The sequence below is a fragment of the Melospiza melodia genome, chromosome 1 (assembly GCF_035770615.1).
Source record: "Melospiza melodia melodia isolate bMelMel2 chromosome 1, bMelMel2.pri, whole genome shotgun sequence".
NCBI classification, from domain to species: Eukaryota; Metazoa; Chordata; class Aves; order Passeriformes; family Passerellidae; genus Melospiza; species Melospiza melodia.
In genome coordinates, this window is record NC_086194.1 from 41,972,637 (window position 1) to 41,996,933 (window position 24,297).

Genomic DNA, 24,297 nt, shown 5'->3' on the forward strand with positions numbered 1-24,297 from the left:
ACAAATCTGGTTTCGCTTACCTGTCATTGCAATGAGCATTATGCAAAATAGCTGTGATAAGTAGTCATGGTAATAGGAGACCTTTTTTTTTTCAGTCAAGATGTATTAGAAAGATTTTTTTTTCAATAGCATATCCTCTCTCAGACTTCACGGGATCCTTACTGCAACAAAATAGATATGAAAACATAATTGCAAAACCTCAACATTTGCTGAGGCATTGGGTATCTACAGCATTGGACTGGAAAGAACTTTTTTTTCTCTATCTAACCCAGAAAATCTCAGATAACAAATTTCTGTCTTTTAAAAGATATCTCCATCCATCTAGCTATCTATATATGTATGATAAATAGAAAGTAAAATATAATTAAATCGCTTGGGGGGAAAAAAAAGGTGTTCAATAACTTACCTAGAGAAGCAGTGAAAATGCTGTTTATTTGCAAAGATATTTAAAACTAAATTGCCCAAAGCACTGGAAAAGTTTATGGCAGAAAACCATTTTCCTGGGGAAGGCAATGGACTACGTAAAGTAATAAGTCTTTCCCATCTCTAGATCCCATTATTCATATAGTGAATGAAGATGACTGATAATTTTTTTTAACCAAAAAAAAGAGCATCTTTTGAAAACTCTGTCCTTCCTTATTCCAGGAGACACTAAGGTTGAAAACTCTGACTAGTCCATTAACGATTCTAAAATTGCAACAAAATACAACTAATTATTTATAATTAAGCGCCATTTCACAAGTACGGTATCATAATTATACTTCTAAAACATGACTCTGACACGTTTGTATTTGGTCATGGTCCAACACAACTTGCTGTGAATGCCCAGAGCAAAGACACACAGGTAAACCAAGGGTACACAACAGGTATTCAAGCCAAATTGGAGTGTAAATCTACTGGTGTGTTTAGAGCAATCACATCAGTGATTGATCACATCAGTGAGAATTCCTGAAATGACACAATGGCCTGGAGTCTTTCCAGCCTCACTTGGGATGTTGACCAAAATACCTAAATTTAACACTGTCACCCGGAGCTCCACCTACAACCATTCACAAGAGAGCTGCGCTGCCGTGCAGTTGTGGCCCCTACAACCCCAAGGAAAACAGACTGAACAGGGAGTCTCAGTCATTGATCCCTGTCTCAAAAGGACTCCTGGGATCCCAGTTTCAAATCTTCCCATGGAAATATTAGCAGACACTGCTCTGCATGACCCCAGCTACTCAACTCTTACAGCAGAGATCTGTGATATGCGGATCCAGCTCTGGCTTCCTCCTCTCCACAGGGAATAAAAGGGTCATATCCTGGAACCATAGAGAGATTCCTATTGGACAGAAAGAGTAATAACTGGGCTGTGCATTGCCTATGCCTATCAGCTACTCTTTATTACTACTTGGTGAGCCTTGAGCAGCATCAGGTTCCTCATAAACTTACCCCCCGCTCAGGATATATCCCGTTCACTTTCTTGAGAGCTTATACATCCCAGTCACCAAAACTAAAAATTTGAGCTCCACTCCTGTGGGCTGATTCATCCTAAATGAATTATGAAAAACTCTTAGGGACAAGGATGGTTTAATCCTGTTTCCAGAGTGATAATAGAGTTTCTTGGACGTAATGATTAATATTATATTGGATTGGAGTAGGAGAGTAAGTGGTCTTGCACTTTCTCTGTGCTTATGGAACAGTGCAAAAATGTCATTACTGTCCAAGATTTTATAAATTCTTTATAAAATAGTAACATCAATATATAGCATGATACACTTGCCAAATGCAACTTCGGGGGAGGGAGAGAAGGACAAGATATTTATGGCATGTTTCTTGCATCTGGATTGCTGAACAGCAAAATTATATTCAAACTGCATTCAAGGGAAACTTATAATAAGAAGTACATATAGAAAGCAGAAATATTTCTACCAAATCTGAGAACAATGCTCATATATTTAGGCATGTTTTTATTTGCATGTATGAAATTTTCTAGGGACATGATTCAGCAAAAATACTTCAGCATAAGATTATCTCAGTGCACTTTATTTGGGTTATTCACATGCTCAAAGAGAAATACAGGCTCAAGTGCTGAACTTAAGAATTACACATTTTAATGACTTTAAAATTACTGTCTTCAAATAAAACATAAAAAATAGATTTTATAAAATAGATCTGATAAAAATATTCCCAACTCATTGGCAACTTTTCCCTATCACCCAAAATCTGTAGGTATTCTCACCTCATCCATTTCTAGAGAGAAATTGTATCCTGATAAATAACCAAAACACAAATGTCCAAGACATCCTGATCTCTAGAGGAAGCAGAGCAATTTTTTTCAGAGATCATCCATTAACTATCTTAGAGGGGAAAAAAAGATATTTTAAAAATATACCTAGAAAACTGCCAATAACACTGCCAAGAAAGATGGTTTTTGATTCAGTAACTAAGCCAAAGTGCTTCTGCAAGAGGCTATCACTCTGATCCTGACTAACAGTCAGTAGCAGCAGCATCTTCCTGGCTTCTAGGAAGGACATGACATAAAAGACACAAGTCCAACAGATACATCACCATAAGTGTGCTCTGGCAACAATTCACAGCACGTAGATAGAAATTCTTATAGGAAAATCTACAAATTTTTCTCATCTCATAGTTCCAGTTCTTTTACCACGGATTCAGTCTGATCAGAATCCAAGCAACTCTATCTTCAAAAGAATTTGAAAACTCACTGCAAGAAACGTTTAACTCTGTTACAGTGGGCAAGTTCTTAGATTAACCAAGTAGCTAAGCACCAAGAATGTTCCTGCTGATAATTTCACATGTGCTCCTTAAGGCACAGGCATTTTTCTTTCCACTCTACCACGAGCATAAGAGAGTAGTTTTGGTATAAAATATTTCTTACATTTCTCTAAAACTGAAGTAAATCTTCAACAACTACCATCATAGTTTTTTTTCTTTTCTGTCTCAAATATCACAATCAATTCTCTTGCAACACAGCTAAAGTGCAGGAAATTTAGGTCTATTTAGTATTAATGGTTTAAGAATAAAATTTCAGCTCCCAACAGATCAAAACATCTGCCAATTTGTACTACTGTTCTTCAGAGCCCTACAAAACTAGATGTTATTAGGTTTCAGGACAGACATTTAAAACAGAGTCTAAAATGCGAAATACACTACCACATCTTTACAGTTCTTTTACTCTAAGTGTAAATTCTGTTCATCAGCAGACATGACTTGGGCAGCTCCTTGCTTACACGATGATACTCTGCACTAGACCAAGAGCATAATCATTGCAACAGAATAACAGTCTTCAGCTCTTTTCACTTTTCATTTTCCAATGAAGAGCAGTTTGTCCAGTCAGTCAAAGGTCCTTGGGAGTGGGTGCTTGGCAAACTCCTTGTAGGCAGCCGTTATGAGGGTCCACTGACCAGTCTGAAAATTGTAAACAGAATTGTTACCAAAAGAACTTGTCTCTATTCCTCCAGTGGGAAAAGGCTCTGCCACAGGTAACTTAGGCCTCAGAAACTGTATTTTCCAAAAATTCAGAGTTGACTAGAAAGGTGGGCAGAAACGCAGCATTTGTTTGCTCATGACACACACACCCTGAGGAGCTTGTTTTGAACACTTAGCATCCCAACCCTTCTACTAGTGTATTATTCATAACTCCAGAGCATTTCCCAATCCTTGCAGATGCCTGAAAATAAGGACAACATAAGCATAGGCAACGAGGCAATGCCAGTAACTATGTACTAAGAGGCTCAGAAGAGCCATAATACCATTCTGGCCAATTTAAATATTCATCCTTTCCTTGTTAACATAAAGCCTCTCCATGTTCAGTTTCTCAGTTAAACAGAAGGTGAAGTGGTTTACACAGCAGTGCTTTAGTGAGATGGAATCTGATTACACTTAATCTCCCAATACACAAAAGTGTGGCTTCCCAAGAGTTAATAAAAAGTGATGGTTAGAAATTACAAGAGTACTACTTCCAAAATTAACTTAAGATCAAGCACAAGAATGTCTAATTACCAAATTAAAAACCTGCTTTGAGAGGTATTAATTTCTCAAGCATGGATGGGTAGAACAAGCCATGATTATATCTCTCATCCTTTAGCATAGGCATTTCTTACAGACCTACCTCACACTAGTGCTTAGGAAGCTGATTGCTTCTGCTTCCTTTTCAAGAAACTAGCTGCCATAATGTTGGGTGTATGAGTAAAAGGATAATAATACCATATGGAGGCAGAGTAACTAAAATATTGATATTTCATCTTTTCATCCTACCGGGGATCTGTCATTCTTTAGATTGTTCTAATATGTAACAGAGAGAGAAAACTTTTTATGATCAAAATTTTATATAATTCAGGTTTGTATGCCTAAAAGCACTCAGGGTTTGACCTTGCATTTCTGGATTTTTAGGAGCCTCTATAGGACTCCAAAACAAAAACGTATTGTATATGTATATTGTATTATAATTGTATTATATATAAACTGACAGACAGGGCTTATAATACTCTGGAAGACCTGGCTGATCTTCAGAGGCATATCTCATTCTCAACTAAAACAGAGAATTAAGTAAAAGATGGTCAGTCTTAGTACTGAATATTCACAGCTTTTCTAGTCTCTAGCTGTGAGAAGCGGTGCTGCCTGTATTAATAAAATTTTTCTCCTATCACATTAGAAGAAACTATATACAACTTATACTTGACAGTCCAGGTTAGGACAGTGCACATTAAGCCACAGGTGAGAGTAGGGTGGTGGGACTGCAGTGAAATGACACTGCATTTTTTCTAAGCCTGGCAGAATTACTCTACTGCCTTTGAAAGAGCATTTGAACACTGTCTTCTCTTTGTTGTTACCTACCACAATGAGCTAATGATGAAAACAAGAAAGTCACAAGTCACGTTTCTCTCCAGAAGAAGGGTAACTGTTGAAGAAATAACAAAGTAGTAGCATAATTCTATACTAATAATTCAAATGCTAGTAATTAACAGCCCAATAAAAATTGTCTAGAATCTCCACACAAATCTTACCATCTGCCTGCAATAAAAATCATGAAGTATATCTCTGCTTCAGGTGGAAGTTGCATGAAGGAGATGTAAGTAGAACTGATTCAGCAAATTAAAGAACCTTGTAAGATAACAGGGGTATTTTCCTTAAAAAAAGAGGCCATTACCTTAGAAATTCCTGAATTTATTTTCAATATTAAGAAATAGGATCTTTTCAAAAGCTGTATGACTCCAGAAATACATACAGCCTCCAAACACAATATTCAATACATGACATTGTATAAACAGAACAGTATGTAACAAAAAGACATTTGAGTAAAGTAAAAAAAAAAGTCCTGGTAACCAGCTAAAAGATATCATGATGCAGATAGCTTGGTCACATTCCCTATCCAGCTTGCCTATGTGGACTTGGAAACCTGTGGGAAGAGGTCAGGGTCTGTGCCAGACATTTGTGGCTCCAGAAAGCTTTACAGTGGATCCACTAAAGATCAAGGCTGAGCCCAACAGCCAAGTTGAAATATATCCAAGAAATACAACAAGGCATCAGCTAGAGAGAGGAGGAGTAAGAGTTAGAAAAGAGTTAGAAACAACAGAGGGAACACCAAGTTCCAAGGAGAAGGAAGGGGAAGAAGTGCTCCACGACAGATATCCCTGCAGTAGCTTATGGGATTGGAAAGGATCTCACATTGAATCTCAAATACTGTACATAAAGGTCCACACTTGAGGCATATGTACAGGGAACAGCTGGAAGATTTTTCCAATCTCTCACCCTTACAATTTTGAAGGTCAGTAATTTGGCACAAAATCCATGGCATAAAGAAGCCAAAGCAATACTGAGTGTAGTCCTTCATGCAAAACCAAAGTGCATCTGTTCTAGCTCAAAAGGAAAAGTACTGAAATTAGAGTTATTACACCTGCCTTGGCAATTTTGGTGATCTCAAGCAACACTGGTTCCATGTAAAAATAAATGGCACAATATCAAACAAGATGGGAGAAGGGAGAGACCAGGGAGGCTGAATGCATGTGTCAGGGCAGCAGAGTTACTAAATCAGCATTTGTAAGTCAATTTTGTATCTTTGTGTTTAAGACAACTTCATGCAACTCCTCCTCCCTCCCAATCTCTAAATGCAGAAGTACAGAGAGCACAACACCAAAAACAAGGAAGAATTTTAGAGGACAGAATTCACACCAGAAGACAACAAAGAGGCTTTTAAAAGGTATGACATGGCTTGTTACATTAATGCTGTATTACTTGCTGATTGCCACGTCAAAGGACGAGAATGAACCCTGCCTTGAACAGTGTCTTGGCTGCTTTGGCAGAAGAGTCTGTCCCCTGGTCCTGTTTTTGCATCAGTACTTCTGCTACAGTCAAATAAGAAAAGGATCTTTATTTTCGCACCAAATTTATTTGGCTGCATTCCTGTAAAAACTAGAAATCCATTCTAAACAAATTAATTGGAGATACTATGATTTTTTTATGTCTGAGAGCAAGTATCATAAACAGGGAGGATGTATAAGGAAATGGCATAGAGTATCAATAGGGATTACAATGTTCTAAGATGTATAAAGTGGAACCATATTTAAGAAAAGAAGGCACAAGAAGAGAGTTTAGCAGTAAGGATTAGATTAATTACTGTGGGATCAGTTTCCCCAGGATAGGATTTTAAACATTAAGATTCATTGTTTCAGAATACATATGATAAGAGTGGTAAAAAAACAACAAAAAACCCCAGAAATTCAACTGGATAACAGTAAATCTAGGATTCAGGCACTAGAGTCATTTGCAAAAAGAGATTGCTGGGGACCTGAAGCCTACAGATAATATATCACAGAATGTGCTGTCTCCGTTCATATGTGGACAGAAGGCAGTAAAAACCTCAGAGTAACTTCACCTCAGTACATCAGTTTTTCACTTCTGAATCCTCTAATCATTTGATGCCACTGAGGAAGCCAAAGAAATTCAAGTGATATAAAGTCAAAGTAGTCATTGCTGAGTTCTCTTCTTGACAATGATGGAGTCCTCAATTCAGATCTACATGCAAGGAAAGTTTGAAATTATATTATCCCAAAGCACCCATAAGCTCCTATTTTGTATTGCATAGTGCATTTTGGCACAGTTTATTCCACAACAATGTGACTTAAATTCTTTTACAATTTTAATGCAGTTATTAATGCAGCAGTTGACCAGAAAAATACCTACAAGTAGTCTAGAAAACAGCAAGGAGACAATTAGTCTGAATTGCTACCAAGAGAAAAGCGCTAGAAACAATCTTTAAAATTTTCTTTCCTCAAGGCTGTGCACATTTAGACTATAAACCCAATTATGGAAAAATACTGCACAATACTTACAGTGAAACTTCCAGGGATGGGGAATTCTTTGCTGATATTTTACTATGCCATTTTCTTTTTTACCACCTACTGAAGTATTCTTTGATACTGCAGAAGAATTTTCCAACTTAAACAACTTGCTCAAATTTATCAGCCAAACTAAAATCAGAAGAGCTAAGCTTTAATGAATTATGGCAACAGTTCACAGACAATGTGCAAATAAAATCTCTTCCCCCTTCCCCCGCATTCAATGTCTACCAGAAACTATGTGGAATTTTCTGGTGAGGGAGGCAAGGAAGAAAAATTCAAGTCAGGGATGATCAACATGCTACCAAGAAAAATCTCCCATTGATTTAAACAGGCTTTAAATGACTTTAAAATTTTTTTTTCCTCTCTGCCCTCTGTTTTTTGCTGTTTCCACACATCTTACCCTGATGCTGTAACAGCAGCTGGTGTTACAGCAAACAGCAGAATGCCTTTCCTATACTCTTTTCTCCCCTCTCACTTCAACAAATTTCACCTTAATTGTGACTAAACAAAGAGAGATCTCATATTCTTAAACTGAATATAACTTTTACTCCACTCCCCAGAGGTTGGCTTTACCCTCCAGCCTGGTTCCCTGAGCAGCTTTGCTGTTCCAACAAAATATTTTAATAAGACCCACTATCTACAACACCTAGGTACCTAGCATTTACATGTTAAACATCACTCTTCAGAGGAGCCATTTAGTGATGTCCCTGAAGAAAATGGCCTTTTTTAAAACCTCTTTTTGATCATCCCCAAGGCTGTACTCTCCTTCTTAACAGAAAGAATAAAATGAAAGTTTTGTAAAAACACTTGAGTGCAGGATTTGCCAAGAACAATGAAATTCTGGTTAAGGTGCTTGCAAACACTACAGATGACAAAACATGTTTCAAGATAGGTACTTCAGAGGTCCACAGGTTTTAAATGTTGCACAGCATTTATGTATGTGGGTGAGAAAATACGCATGTAGAACGTTGAGTATGGCATTTTTTATTTATTCAAAGAAAGGCCCGGTGTGTGTCTCTCCTTCAGTTTTTTTAACAAGGGATGAAGATTTAGCAGGGCTGGCACCAGCCCAGCAGATAGAAAAGCCCCATTTTTTTCACAAGTAAAGGCAGGTTGATGCAAAAGGTTATGGTGGCAGATGATTATGTCAGGGATTGGCTAGGGAGAGCAAAAAGCAGAACTGTGCATGCAGACTGGAGTGATTTTTGCCACAGTATAGGTCATGGGAAAGGCAAATTAAGCAGGATAATTAAGACAGAAGAAGCAGAGGAGCAATATCAACACATTTAAACTATTGGAAAAAAAGAAGAAATCACTAATAAAACTCTGTACAGTTTGAGATTCTCCTGTTATTGAATTAAATGCCAGATGAAGGCCTTGTCTAAACACACCAGTTATGCAATTTCTACTCAAATCAATTACAAACCTCATTATAGTTACACAGGTGCAAAACTCTTTACAGACCATCTTGTATCACTGCTTAAGTGATTTACACATATCCACAAAGGGTCGCAGCTGCTGAGTAAAATCCATTTTACAATTAGAGTAAACTCACATCATTTTTGTCTATATGGAGACTAATAGATGGTGATTTTTTAAGTGTATTAAACTTCAGATTCCCAAAGATAATTTCAGGCAATAGGGTTATGTTTTCTCTCATGTGAACATTTTTAAATCAATGACCATCTGAGCACATAGCTGAAATCAAGTATCTTCCACCACACCAAATTATGCTTAAGTGTACTATTTTAATATTTTTCATTTCAGGAGATATTGTGTCATTAATTTCTAAAGTCATCCTCAAAATATCTTAATATCAAGCTTAACAACTTGTTCAGCTGCAGGAACACAAAGAGATTTGTTTACTCACTTCAAACCTGAACAGCTCTTCAAATGGCTTTCTAAACTACGGTGTCTACTCCTGTTACTAAACACTGCTGAATTGTTGCTAATGAAGTTTGGTGAGAATATGAACCATGAGTCTGTGTACTTCTGATTAATAACTGATTTCCTGGATGTGTCCATGTGGAGTTTTTTCTGCAGGAATTTTGCTGTCATTCTTTCAGCAGTACTGACACATGGTAGCTCTTGTTGAGGAATGAAAAGCTCTCATTTGACATTTTCCTATATGCAGATCCACATCTTTCAAGATTTTTCTAGTTTGTACAACCATAATATGAATTCTGCATTTGGCATTATCCACTGAATAATTCCACTATTAAGGAAACTTGGAAATGAAAGACTTTATTCTTTCCTTAAGGCATTTGGCCATTATTTTACACGCTCAGAATAGGAAACTGATTTTCTATACACAAAATGGTTCATAATCACTATGCAAAGTCAACTTCTCAGTCACTAATGTGGACATTTTTGTGGGGTTTTGTGTTCACAGAATGCACCACCACACATAGTGGAACAAATCAAACCAAATTACCTTGAAACAAATCAAAGAACACAAGAGGATGGGGTGGGGGGATGGAGGAAGTAAAAATAAAATAAGATAAAATGAAAAGAGAGAAATGGAAAATGTCCCTGCCTATCAAGCTATGAGTGTGGGTTGAATGCAGTTTCCAGTAGGCACCTTTTTCATCTCCTCTACAGAAATGTCCTTTCCATTGCTGTCATGGCCATGGAGTACCAAACCCACTGAATCTTTCCATCTACCTATGAGTCTTTTAATTTCCATCTGTCTGCATTTGTTTGATTGATTTTATCATGAGACTATTAAGCCTTATTTCAATTCAAACAATAAATTTACAGAAGCATTAATAAAAGCTTTTACTAGAACTGAGCTTTTGCTGCCACTAAATTTCATTGCCCGAGCTCTGAGATATTCAAGAGTACAGCCTTTTGAACAGTTTGAAAATAAATAGGCAACAATGTAATTTGTTACCAATAACAAAGAAACACTTTACCATTAGTCAGCATTCAAATAAATCACATTGTCTGGGCTTGTCTATGCTCAAAAAATTGTCTGATCTAACTCTGACAGTACACTCAGAATGATATAACCTCCCTGCTGCAAGTAAAAGTTATAGCACTGAAATTTAAAGTAAACATCACATAACCTTATCCACACCATGATCTGCAATAATTTTTAAATAAATCAGATTCCAAATCAAGGAAAGTTAACATTGGTAGTAAATTATACATTAAAAAAAGGTCTGATATACACATTTTTTCCCCAGCTAATATGAATCATGGGTCCTTTTTGGCTCCTTAACATCGAGAAAAACGGTCAGGAAGGAAAGAAAACACAAAGGTATTCTCTCAGCGTCCAACACTGCCATTTGAAACAGCTCCTCTGCTGCATCGTTAAGCCTGAACTGCTGTTACCAAAAGCAGGATGCCAACTGACAGAATAGAAATCCAGAAAAGTAGATCAGGACTGAGCCTGTTGTAAAATCAGCCAGTACCTTTTAGAAAACACTTGATAGTTGCAAATTTCTGCTCGCGTTTGCTCTGCGCTCATGAACCAATTAAAACAAAAAAATTCCTTCACTTGAAATGCCAGCTGGTCAGCTCATTAAAAAAGCCTCACTGACAACACCAGAAAAGGGGCAAATGTCTATCTCTAACATATTATTGGCCTACTTAAGCAAGAAAGAATACAGTGTGTAAAAAAGCAACGACAAACAAATCACAACCAACACAAACAAAAAATCCCTACCTCACAAAAATTTAGCCTTTTAAAAGCCAGATCCAGCAAAACTGAAACTCAAAATCTTCCAGAAGTTTTCCTTAGCCTCATTATGTGGCTGAGTGAAATGGAGTCCTCTAGGAGCAACAGCATATCAAAATGCTCAGATCAAAACCTACACATGACACACCTGACAATACAGTTCCTCTGCTTCCAAATGCAGTGACCAAGTCACTCCCCTTGGATAATGCAGGCATTGAGGAAAAATTGCTACATTCTCTAAGGATTGTTGAACAGAGCTTTCCACTTCAATGGAGGGCTGCATCCAGCTCTGGGGTCTCCAGGACAGCACTGCCATGGACCTGTTGGAATGAGTCCAGAGGAGGCTCACAGAAATAATCAGAGGGCTGGAACACTTCTCCTATGGAGACAGGCTGAGAGAGTTGGAGCTTTTCAGCCTGGAGGAGAGGAGTCTCCAGGGAGATCTCAGAGCACCTTCCTGTACCTGAGGGGCCCCTAGAAGAGATCTGGAGAGGGACTTTTTACAAGGGCAGGTATTGACAGGATAAGGGGGAATTGCTTTAAACTGAGAGGAAGTAGGAAGTAGGCCTACATTGTATGTTAGAAAGAAATACTTTACTGTGAGGGTGGTGAGCCACTGGAATAGGTTGCCCTGAGAAGCTGAAGGATACCCCATTCCTGGGAGTGTTCAAGGCCAGGTTGGATGAGGCTTTGAGTAACCTGGTTAAGTGGAAGAAGTTCACAGAAGGGAGATTGGAAGTAGATAATCTTTAAGATCTCTTCCAACCCAAACCATTCTAGGATTCTGTAATAGGAAGGTTTCCACTGCGCATAGAAAGAAACCTACTGTTTTCTTCCTCTGCTGAACAAACAAAGCTAGAGACAACAGCAAGGTCTAATTAGAATTGTATTAGTCAACTAAGACCCAGTATGGTCCCCATCCATACTGCTGAAATTGAACTGCAAGTCTTCAGGACCTTTGAAGAGCCACATTTGTGCATCAAAGGGAATGCCCAGTCCTCAGCTATTTAATTTCAAAACTGAAGCCCCGCATAAAAACCATAAAACATATGTTGTTTGTGTGATCAATGCAAAGAGCCATGTAGTTTTTTATTCTGCCTGTGTTTAATATCACACTTTTTCTAAAAGCAGGCTGTCCCCTGCCATCTCAGAGTAGTAAAAAGGCCAGCATGCCTCAAGCTGATGAGGCATGTGCAACCCTGGAAGCCTTCAGTTTTCTCCACCTTCTCCTTATAGCCACATGTTTTGCAAAATATTTGAGGGAGTTAAAAAGGCTCTCAAATACCATTTCAATGGGAAAACTCCAAAAAGACAACTTTAAAAACCCGAACAATCCCTCCCTCCCAAAAAAGCCAAGGTGTCCATTTGCTGGTCACTGCGCCTGGTAGAGTCATCATCCCTGGAATGAAGAGTGTTTAGGAAAGGCTGGATCTGGCTCCATGTGCCATGGCGGAGTTGACATGGTGGTGTTCGGCCATAGGATGGACTCGATGACCTCCATGGTCTCTTCCAACCTAATGCACTGATGGATTCCGTAAAAGTGCTTCCAGCTGAGGCAAGTGGCACACACAGGGCTCTCCCTGACCTTGCCCTAAGCTATTCCTCTCAACTGCATGAGGGCGAAGCTCTCCCACATCCCTCAGCGCCAGCCATCGCAGTTTCCACCGGGACAAATAAACATTCCTAGCAAACGGAGTTACCGGGCTCGCCGCGCCCCCGCAAGGCGGACTACAACTCCCGGCATGCTCCGCTCCGCGCCCCTCCGGAGCACGCCGGGAGCGGCACCACCCGCCGGCCCACACGCACCGCAGCGCCCGGGCACGGCGCCGGGGGCGCCCACGTGACTCGCACGCCGCGCTCCGACTGGACCAAACGACTGCCAGTCAACTGCCCCAACGGCTGGCACTGCGAGGGACGTCCCCCTGCGCGCGGGGCCGTGCCGCTCCGATTGGCTACTCGGGGATGACCCGCCCCTTTTAAATACCTGTCGCTCCGTGACAGGCCGTCACCGGAGTTCCTGTTAGGAGGGCGCTACCCGGGGGGATCGGTCCCGCCCCCTCGCCTTCTCCTGGGAGCCCCGCCCTCCCCCGGTAGCTCCTCCCGCTCCGGAGGGGCGGCAATGTCAAACGGCCCGCTCGGGAAGAAGGGAGGGCGGGAGCCGCGATCCGCCCCTGTCCCTCCCGCCCGGGTCCCGTCCGCAGCCCCCTGCCGGCAAAGCTCCCTCCCCACCCCGGCGCTGCCCCTCGGAGCCGCGCGCGCGCCCCGGGCCGTCTCCAGCCCCGCCCCTCCGGCTCCCTGACCCCGCCCCCGTGCTGTCGATGGCCCCGCCCCCCGGGCTGGCGCGCGCCGCGCCGTTCTCCCCCCCGCACCGGGGGACGGTGACGGCGGCCGCGGGAGGAGGAGGCAGAGGCAGAGCCCGGGTGCGCCAGGAGGCGGCGGGGAGACAGCGAGGAGCGCCGAGCAAGAGCGGGCGGGCTCCGCCCCGCCCCTTGCCGAGCCCCCCGCCCCCTGCCCTTCCTCCCTCCTCTCCTCCCCTCCTCCGCCTCCTCCTCCCCGCACGCGCCGGGCGGAGGGAGAGGCTGCGAGGGAGCCCCGGGTACAACATGGCGGAGCACTCGGCCCCCGACCACAAGCACAGACCCGCCGCCAACTCCGCGGCGCCGCTCCACAGCCGCGCCGGGGCGGGCGGCGGCCTGTCGGGGGGCCTGTCGCAGCCGGCGGGCTGGCAGTCCCTGCTCTCTTTCACCATCCTCTTCCTGGCCTGGCTGGCTGGATTCAGCTCCCGGCTCTTCGCCGTCATCCGCTTCGAGAGCATCATCCACGAGTTCGACCCCTGGTCAGTCGCCGCCGCCGCCGGGCGGGACGGGGAGGCGGGAAAGCGCCGCGCCATGAGCCGCGGCGGGGGAGACCCGCGGGTTCCCTGCGCCCTGGCCGCGGGGACGGCGGGAGGGCCCCGCCGCCCGCCCCCTGCTCCGCCACTCCGCGAAGTTGCGCCCCTGGCTGTTCCCCGCAGGGAGCCGGCAGCCGCGGCCGCCCCGGGAGCCGAGCAGGGAGGCAGGCGGAGAGGGAGGGAGGCGGTGCGGACGGGACACGCTGTGGCAGGTCGGAGGGAGCGTGAGGGGTCGCCACCGCGGCGCGGGAGAAGGGAAACGCCGGGAGCGAGCGGCGGTGCCGGCGCTGGGGTGTCCCCTGCGGCGGAGACCTCGGGAACGGGGCGGCGGCAGTCCCCCCGCATCCCTCGGAGTTGCGACAGGACTCTCCGAGGGGCACGGGGAAAGAAAGTTGTGGCGCTGGCAGGGAATCGGGAGCGGGGCCGGAGTCAGGGCTGGTAGCGAAACAGTTGTGCCAGGCGTGACCCGCGCCCCGGTCCGCTCCCGCTGTCGCGGCGCCGGTGCCGTGTGCGCGGTGCGGCTTCCCGGAGTGCTCTGTGCTGGAGTCCTTGTCGGCCGGGGAGGGAGCAGGGCGAGGAATGCACTGCAGGAAGTAATCTTCATAAAAGTGACTTGAGGGATTACGGCGAAATGGGTGACATTGATTTACTGCCAGGTGTTTCGGAGCTGCGTTTCTGAGCCCAAGGACTTTTGCTGTTTCCCGCACATCTTGATTTTTCCAAAGATTGCTTTCCCTCCTATAGAAGCCGTCTGTTCTTTTTCCCTCTTGGAGGGGACCGAAACCATTTTATGGATGAGATGAAGAAATGCTGCACTCGTTCCTTGCAGCAAGGCGAAGTGAAAGATGACAAGACTTGTGGGGCAGGGTTGTTGTAATGCAAAAACGTGACAATGAATTTTTATATTACTGGTTACTTCGTCCTGGGAATCCGTGGGGTTTTTAGAACTTTAAGTAGGGTAAGTGGCAGATGACTTTAGAATAGTGAATTATCAGATTTTTAAATTTAAAATTTTATGTCTTGGGTCTCACTGCACAAAGGAAGGAGATGCTTCGTTTTGAAATGCACGCTAGATATTCTGTGTTAAATTTCACCTAAAATTGTTGCTGAAATTGTACTTCTCTGCAAAGCGTGCACTCCACTTTGATACTTTCAAAAGCACAACTTCCTCTTTTCTAGTTGGCTTTTCCCCCCTCACTTCTCTCCCCCCCCACCCGCAAATGTAATCCATTCACAAATCGTGGCTCAGAATAGTGGATAGAGAACAAGGAATGGCTTTGTTTTTAAATGCTGTGTGAAGTAATAAACCTTTGTGATGTGAAAGCCAAGTATCTCAAAATATCTTCAAAATGTCAAGTAATTGCCCATGATTTAAGTGTTTTTCTGTAGACACAAATGAATGGAAGAAGTGCAGACTTCCAATTAATAAAGTTAAGAATGAGGGGAAGCATAGTTTAAACACATCTACAGTGAGACTACGGACCTGAGTTTGTATCCTGTGAAGTAGTTACCTTCTAATCTAAATTTAAGCATAAAGGCTTTCCTTTCTATTATGGAGGAGACTTTTAGGCATGCAACCTACATTTTTTTGTGCCACTTTTATCTGATTTTTATAATCAAGACTCATCCTTGTTGGATAAACGAAAATTTTACAGTGCTGAGTTGCGTAACTTCTTACTAAGCCCTGAAGGACACTAAAATGGTGCTATGGGAGTTAAGTTCATAGTAATGATCTCGCTGTAAAGATAAACTCCTGTTTAAAGCAACGTGTAAATTGATGCAAAGTCATCTTCCTGAGTACACAAACAGAAGGCATTGCTGCCTGTGCTGCTGGATGTACCCTTGTTAATTAGGGAATAGATGAAGTTGACAAAACTCATTGATTTTAATGCAGGTCTGTGAGAAGCAGTTGAAATGTCAAGAATCATGCCAGTGTCGTGTTGCTGCAAGCCAGAAATGGTAGAGGCAAATGCACTTAAGTTAATTAGTAGGAAAGAGACCTAAAATGGTAGAAACTGAGTGAAAACAAAGGACTTTCTCTATTGCAGCAGCAAAATTGTTGGAAAGAATAAAACTTATGTTGTTCTGTTAAACAGTGTGGAGTAGCTAGATGGGAATGGTTTTTCACAGTTGCAAGGGTCTTACAAGTCCGAATGTAATATGGGAAAGGAGCTTATGAAAAGACTTGTAGCAGTGCTTTGTTTCTAATGTTTTTAAACCACTTCTTTAGCAGCTTCTCCAGGTAAACTGGATTTTTTTTTTCCAGGACAGTGGCTGTAGACTTTGCTGTGAAACGGTTTGATATTTTTCTCAATTCTTTTGGCTTTTCCTGTCAAGCTTGTGTAGGATATCTTGCAGTGTGTTGTTAAGTCAGTCACCTATTCTCTAGTATTTGTTTTGTGCTCCAGAGAGGAAACTGAGGTATATCTGACAAAATGAGGAGCATTAGACAAATCACTTATTCTTTTGAATTGAAAAATATCATTGCCTCTAAGGTGTAGAAAGCTTTCCCATTTACTTAGGAATCCTATTTTCTGGTATGGACATATGGAGCCACCAAGGGTAGGAAGAAAGGCAGAATTGCCTTGGGTTTTCTACATATTAGTTGAATCAAATTCCACTTTTTTGTTCCTAACATCCCTTTCGACCTGCCTTTCTGACAGTAAAACCTAAGTTTTGATTTGGCATAGAAAGAAGATTTGCTGCTTTTGTAAAATCAGCCACTGAGGCTCACTTGTGTTGGCATTTCTTCCAGAAGTGACCCAAATGTAGTACGATAGGCCAAGGCAGTAAAGGGAGGGTGGTGTTTGATTTTTGATCTCCACTGAAATACAATGCCAGTGCAAGGTAAAACCAAACTGGTATTTTGAGGTCACCATGCTGTCACTTAAGAACTTGTGACCTGTACATTATGACTCAGTTTACTGGGGTTTTTTTCACACTGACTACCTATTTTATGCAGTATTTTCACTTTTTGATTTATTTCTCATGTCATGTTTACTCTCCATACTTGACCTGGTCCAGAGACTTTGAGAAATGTGTGTACTTCTTGGCAGCTTCTAGGTCAGGTGAGCTGATACGTGAAGTCAGGCAGCTCATTAAGATGTGCCATTGACAGGCCTCCAGCATTTAATTCCAGGATTTTACTCTAAGGCCAAGAACTTGAAACATGGATAGTGATGGTACATTGGAATGGACAGATTTCATGTCTTGTTTGGCAGCTGGGTGGACCAGGAGCTTAATTTTGGTGCTGTGTACACACAAGTGCAGAGTGAAAGCTGCACACAAAAGTACAACAGCAGACTTAACTCAGTTGTCAAGTGAGAGCATTCTTACTGTCAGATGTTGCCTTAAATGTCAACCTGGATGCAGAACCAAGGCAACCAAAATCATGGAGCCCTTGAACAGAGGCTCCTTTCTATGCACTGGTGTTCTGAAGTACAGCTCCAGCATGTCCATATGCTACTTCTTTTGGCTTCTTGCATCGTATATGTATATTGTGTGTGTGTGCATAAAAAATAATTTGTATGTGTGCATATGAATGCATATAAGATAGATAGATATAGCAAAACTGTTGCATTCTGATACTGCTACCAAGTGAAATGATAACTTTTGGTACATCAATAGTCTTCAGGGAGCACTGTCAAAATAGTACATTCATTGTGTTTGTGCAGTTCTTACCATTAAGTCACACGTGTGAGAACTGTATCTGAATCATTAATCATATCCCATGACACGAGATCAAACTTCTCTTTCCCCTGAGAATTTTAACATCTTGCTAAAAGCCAGATTAATACCAGTTACCTTAGTGAAAGCTTTCTTAGGCTGGAATACCAAAGCTCTTGTGTGTGAGCATGAGACCCTCTCCCTACCAGTTTGCACGTGCAGGATGATGCACCAGAGTAAGCTTTGTCAGTTCCATTTGCCTACCTTCTCCTGCTGGGAATGTTGTCTTCTACATCCCTGCCTGCTCTTGGTAACGAAGAGCACTACCACAATCTCATGCACATTTTTGGGCTCTTCCAAACCAGCAGCATTGATTTCTCCAACTACCATCTTTTTACCTGCCATTAGAGGTGCCCATTGTTTATTGGACCTCGTTCTGAGGTAACACAATTGTTCTGGTAGCAAATATGGCTTATAGATATAATAGCAATTCACTTCCTCATCACTGATGCCATAATCTAGTGTTAGTGGGGTTTGGTGAGTGGGGATGAAGTGGTGAAAATAAACCTGAGGTCAGTGTCATTGCTTCAGTTTCACAGACAGGCAGGTTTAAAGGAAGTTGAGATTTTTATCTCAGGCACAGTCAAATATACAGGTTTTGCTATGTTCAAATCAATCATGTGTGCCAGATGGATCCTTGAGCTGTTGTAAACTTGTTTCATTAATGAAAACATAATTTAGCATCTATAAATATGACATGAAACCTTCCTTAAAATTCCAAGTGTGACTGAAGTGAACAGAAAAAATGATGTATGGAATTGATCAGTCATTGGTAATTGTGGGTTTGTGTTGTAGTTACCTAATTTGATAGTTGACTTCTGGAGTAGTTCTCCTCTGTTGCCCAATGTGCAGTCTGGTTTTCTTCTTCTTGCTTGTTCTAAAGCAGTCATAGTAAATTCAGTGAGGTAAATTGTTGTAATGCTATAGCATTTTAGTTTCCTGAGCTGGTTTGCTACCAGTTTTTATATTACAGTTTAATCTCTTATTTTTGAGGAAGAGTATGAACATCAGGAGGGAATGTAAATAGTGACTGATGTTAGGGGATAAACTGAGATTGAGTGACAGAGGGAAGGCATATACAAATAAAACCAGAGCAGGTTGAGACACTGGAGCAGCAGGTGATGAAAGAAGAAGTGAATAAGAGCATGTTAAGTTGGTGTTCATAAGGAGAATAGAAAAAATTGCGCAAAGAGGATAGTGTCGATAATACCAATTACCACTGCCCACCCAGGTAGTTCATCTGGCCACTGCTTCCCTGCTAGTGCCTCTTGCTGGGAAAATAGCAGATTGTGTACTAAAAGAATTCTTGAGAGTTGACAGGCACTTTGGTCTCCAAACTGGATCTGTCTTTCTGGAGCCTTTCAACCCAGTACACAGTCCTGTACAAGTAAAGTGCATAAATGTGGATCTGTTTAGGAAACATTTCTCACAGACTTTAGGGTTTTTTCCCAAAACAATTCCTTTTGTTTATAATCTTAGACAACTTCCAGACCTCTAGGAAAGAATTTGATTCCAATTCAGTTTGAATATAATCACTTTGAATTAATTTTGAGATGTTGCAAATTTCATGAGATTCATATTAAGAACTTACTACATGTTCTTCGTTCACAAGTGTTTTGATTCTGTGAAGTGAGAAGTAGTCTATTTCTATTTTATTGAAATATAGTTTTTAATATTATATTTAGTGTTGATATTTGAAATGAGTTTTTATACTCTAGTAATACTAATAATTTTAACAGAATTTCAGGTAACTCAAACTCATTTCTGCCATTTTATTATAGTAGGAAAATTATGCTAGCATAGAGTCCAGATCTGATTCAGTGGGGACTGTGTGCTCGTGAAGGGAAAGGTTAGAGATTTTTATGTGGGAATAGTCTTCCAGGCTTTGCCACTGCACCTCCACCTACCCTTTAATGAGGAGGATGCAAACCAGGCATCTTTTTGACCACTTCTATTGCAGTGTGACATGGGCTGAGAAACTGTTAGCACAGGTTAGCTTGGCTTTTGGGATCTCCCCATTATAAGGTATTGTTGACCTACTTGGAGGGAGCTGTTTTGAAAAGTAAATTTTTCTGTAAGGTTGATATGGTGGTAAAGTCAAGACAATGTGCGCTTGACTGTACTGCTTTTCTCTAGCGCTTGAGAAATTGCAAAAATAGAAATAGGTAAATATTAGAACTGTAATGGAAGAAGGATAATTTGGTAAAAGAACATTGGACAGAGTTGAAGGCGTAGCAGAAACTGCTTTGTGAGTGGGGAAACCTCAGGCTAGATTTGTTCAGTCGGAGTGATGCAGCTGAAAAGCAATTCACTGTGTGGTCTCATAAAATAGCAGTCATGCAAGAATCAAATCCCTGCTCTGTATCTACTATTGTCTACTACTATCTTTACTTAGCACGCAGGGCTCCTCTCCTCACTTGCACTGCTTGTAATTGGGGTGAGCACCTCATCACATTTCATGTGGGTGCAGTAATGGGCTTATGCATGATAGGTAGGAGGGGCAGTGTTCATAAAACATGTGCAGAGACTCCCTACAGACTTCTGGTGGAAAACATATGAGGTGAGATAGAATGCTTGCAAAGTGTTGACCCGTTTATGGATTTATGGATAGCAGAATGAAACATGAAAAAGAAAACATATCCAAATGTTTTATGTAGGCTGGGTCAACTGAACCATCAAGTTTAGTTTTTAATGCCATGATTTTTTTTAAGTGGTCTTCAGCGAACACTCACAAACACTTGACTAACTATAGCAAATGCTACAATTAAAATCCTTGAATGGACTTTTTTTGGCAGATATCCTATTATTTGAACAGCTTAATATGATCAGTTTTTAAAACAGAAATTTGATTTGATTACGTAGGGTTAGAGTGGTTTATAAAAGTTAGCTTTGCTTCCTATCATAACTCTCTCTAATAGTCTCTAGTCCTGGCAGCCTGTAATCCTAATACTCATGTTTTTGAACCTGCCTCATGTTGATCTGGTGGGGGAAGGGGAGAATAAAAATTTTAGCTAGTATAGTTGGCAAGAAAATTCAAAATCCTGTAGGAACTAAGTTTTAATGAATTGAGGGGATGCTATGTTTAGGGAGGTGTCTTTGCTGTTCCACAAGAATCTCCTCTAATTTAGTCAGGTTATTTTCCATTTCATGTCTAACTGTGCATGTGTTGCAGAGTTTCCTCCTGAATTTTTGAAAATTCCATTCTTGAAATGTAATTTTACTGACATTTAGGGCTACTCCTGAGGGCTTCTTTCTGCTTAGGAAAGCTGTTAAAGCTACTCCTTTTGTGGCCTGTGGAGCCTGCACCCTGTAGCAGGATGTGTGACAATGTTTTTATTATTATTAACTCCTTTAGCAAAACTTGGAGCCATCAGTCTCACTAGTTGCTTGGAGAACAAAGTGAACTTAGGATTTGTATTGCTCTGGCCTTTTTATAGTATGTCCAGCACACAGAGTGCATTTCCGGCCACATAGCTGAGCAGAGCTTGTGGTCTTCATCTGAGCTGTGTCTGGGCATCAAACAGAGGTGTTTATAATGTGGATAACTGCTAGGCCTGGGCTGGAGGGGTACCATGAAATTGACCCTAATGCTGCACCACACCTTACATAAGCTGAAGCAGCCTGGGGAATGAATTTAAGGATATAAATACGAATAAAATAGATCAGCTTCTGTATTTCCCAACTTACTGCTGCTTTCCCTGAGTAAAAGCTCCTTTGGCATTTTAGAGAATTAAATAGTTGCTATACTTCAAAAGTGCTTGCTATTATGTGAGGCAATATTCCTGTGCTTTAGAAAAAGAAATGGTCTGTTTTAAACAAGGAATAACTGAGTATTTGTACATGAGTGCTTTAAGAGCAGGAAATGGTATTTAAAATGTCTCTCTGCTGTGGGGGACCCGAGTCCAGTATCAAATGTTACTTTTTCAGAGCCCATCTAACATAAATAACTGTAAATGATAATATCTTCCAGGTGTTACAATGCTTATCATATAATTTTCTGTGGCAGTCAAGTGATGGGTTATGTTAGTTTGTTAGGTAAAAGAGCATGTTCAAGTTCTCTTCAGCTGATAATCCATGAGGAATTGCAAAACACCTTTTCAAAACTTCCCTTACTTAAACAAACAAATTCCTTGGGAAACGACATTGCAATGGAGGATGTGAGTTTGGCTTGATTATTATTTTTGATGGTTTTCTTAGTGGGATACCTATTTTCCTTCAGACTGTGTTACAAAGTATTATTTACATTTGTTCAAAATAGTGGCTCACTGTATGGATGGGCACTCTATATCCTGTTGGTTTAATATGGATTTTGCAGAAGGGGGAAATAACATGTAATTGTGTAATTTTAAACTGTTCTAGTATACATGTAGCTACATTTTTTCAGTTCTTTATTGTTTCAGTCTCTTCAGTCTCTGTATTCTCTTTTTTACAATTACTATGCTATAAATGATAGCCAACTTTTTAAAATTCAAGAAGTGTGATTTTATTTATTTTTATTCCTATCTTCACAATAGATTGATATGTTAAGAAAGTCTAGGCATGGAAAGTACCTCTTAGAGGATGCAGCTGATTGAGAGGAACACATTTAAAAGAATGTGTGTGCTATAGCCAGAGGATTTGACAATAGAGTGATGCAGAGCAAAACATAACAAAACAAGCTTTCCTGTCCTGAGCACTTACCTAACTTTACATCCATCCATCCATCCATCCATCCATCCATCTATCTATCTATCTATCTATCTATCTATCTATCTATCTATCTATCTATCTATCTATCTATCTATCTATCTATCTATCTATCTATCTATTGCATACATTGAATGTGCTAACTCCTTGTCCTAAACTTAGCCCAAATAGCATTTGGAAGTTTGGTTAAATAACTTAGAATTTCATAAATATTTTTGAAGCATTTATCTTGGACAAAGGTGATTTCATCTTCATGGTTGAAATATTTGATGATTTGGGTATTAAAGGTCTTTAAAACGTCTTTAATTCTTTCTCTGGTAATAGATAAAATGCCTTAAAGTTGCAATTCTTCTGATTTAGAAAGTCAGCAAAACAAAATTGGAGCTTTGGCATTTTGTCAGTGGTAACAAGGACAGTAAATGGATGTCTCCTTGACTCACTGTTGTAGAATGAGAGTCGTGAAAGCCAGTGCAGTGTTTGAGTTTTCCAAGAAGCTGGGTAATGCTACTGTGTTTTGACTTTTATCTTACTCAGGTGACTAGAATGATTCATCTATTGTCAGATGTCTGAAGTAACGGTTGAAAAGCTATTGCATGTGTCTCGCAATTAATTTTACTCTGTAACAGTTTTAATCTTTCATTCACCAAATAGGAAATGGATCTTGACACTGGAGAGACTACCTTAAAACATTAGCAACAGTATCTTAATTTGTGATGTCTCAGGTCAGCTAGTAATGACAACTGTAATTATTCTCCTATGGCTAAATGGGAGCCAAGGAAATTTTAGTGTTTTAATTTTGTATTCCAGCTTTACTTCACCAACATTAGCCCCACTCTCCCACAATAAAGCCCAGTTTTTGCTAGGCACAAGCTTGGATGTGTTTTGTGTGAAATGTGTCATGGTTGTAATTGTTCCATCACTTTATTTTCTGGCTTTTGCTTTTGTAAGTCAACTTCAGTGTTCTTTTTTCGTTATGCTTCCATTGCACTCTGGTTTCAACAAAACATTCTTAGCTATGCACATCATGGTTTTGCTTTGTGAATGTGTGTTCCACACGGTGCCATCTGCTGTCTTCTTTCAGGGCTACCTTCAAGAAGAAAAGGCTGCAGAACAGCGCATTTGTGGAGAGAGAGTTGAGAGGGCATATGGTCTGGTGGGGATTGAAGCATGAAAGGTCCTGGAACAGACCAGCTTAATTCATGTTTGGAGAGCAAGAAGAGAGAAGATTTAGGATTATGTGACCTAAGAACTGTCCCTTGAGAACTTACACCAGGTCCTTCCCAACCACTCTCACATACCCCTGCAGTACATGACTTTTGAACCCCACCTGAATTGAAACTGAACCTCTTGCTCTAGCCTCCTCCTTTCCCCGTTTCCATGGGCGGCCACACATTCATTTTATGTCACAGTGGAGCAGCAGCAAAAGGATGCACTTTGATTTAATAAAATGGCTTTGGAAATGAAACTCCTCCTTTTAATGTTCTAAGACAGAGGGGCTGTAGCTACCAAACTGTATATACCAGTGTAGCTGTCTGGTCAAAGAGGTGGTTTGCTTTTGAAAGGGCATGTTCTTGGACAGAGGATAGAGGAGGCAATGGTGGGTGTAGTCTCTGAATATTTCTGTACTAACATTTGTGACAGCTTCAAAGCATGTGTGTGTAATAGCAAGCTTAGCTCATGGTTGAAGTGTTCCCCCACCTTCACATTTTAAGTTCATTTCTAAGCATTCATGGGATTTTACTGAAATGACAGAGAAGCACAGTGAAATAGTTCAATATCTACAGTAGAATAGACTGAGCAATACTAGGAGTTTTATCACGTAATGAGAAAATGAACATGTAACTTCAATTTCACATTGTACATGGCAGGAATTTAATATTAATTATAAATACTGTCTTAAATGCTGAGCACTGCAGTCATCACAGTACACTTAAGCTTTAGCATTTCTGTGAGAATACCTAAAAAGCAAA

General features: G+C 41.0%; 1 protein-coding gene across 1 annotated transcript in view; it reads left to right on the plus strand.

Annotated features, from left to right (window-relative positions):
* Window positions 1–13,613: 13,613 nt before the first annotated feature.
* Window positions 13,614–24,297, plus strand: part of STT3B (STT3 oligosaccharyltransferase complex catalytic subunit B) — a 51,050-nt gene continuing 40,366 nt past the window's right edge. Inside the window, exon 1 of the mRNA XM_063155167.1 lies at window positions 13,614–13,861. Coding sequence (XP_063011237.1) covers window positions 13,629–13,861 — 233 coding nt within the window. The 5' untranslated portion in view covers window positions 13,614–13,628. The remainder of the gene's footprint in view (window positions 13,862–24,297) is intronic.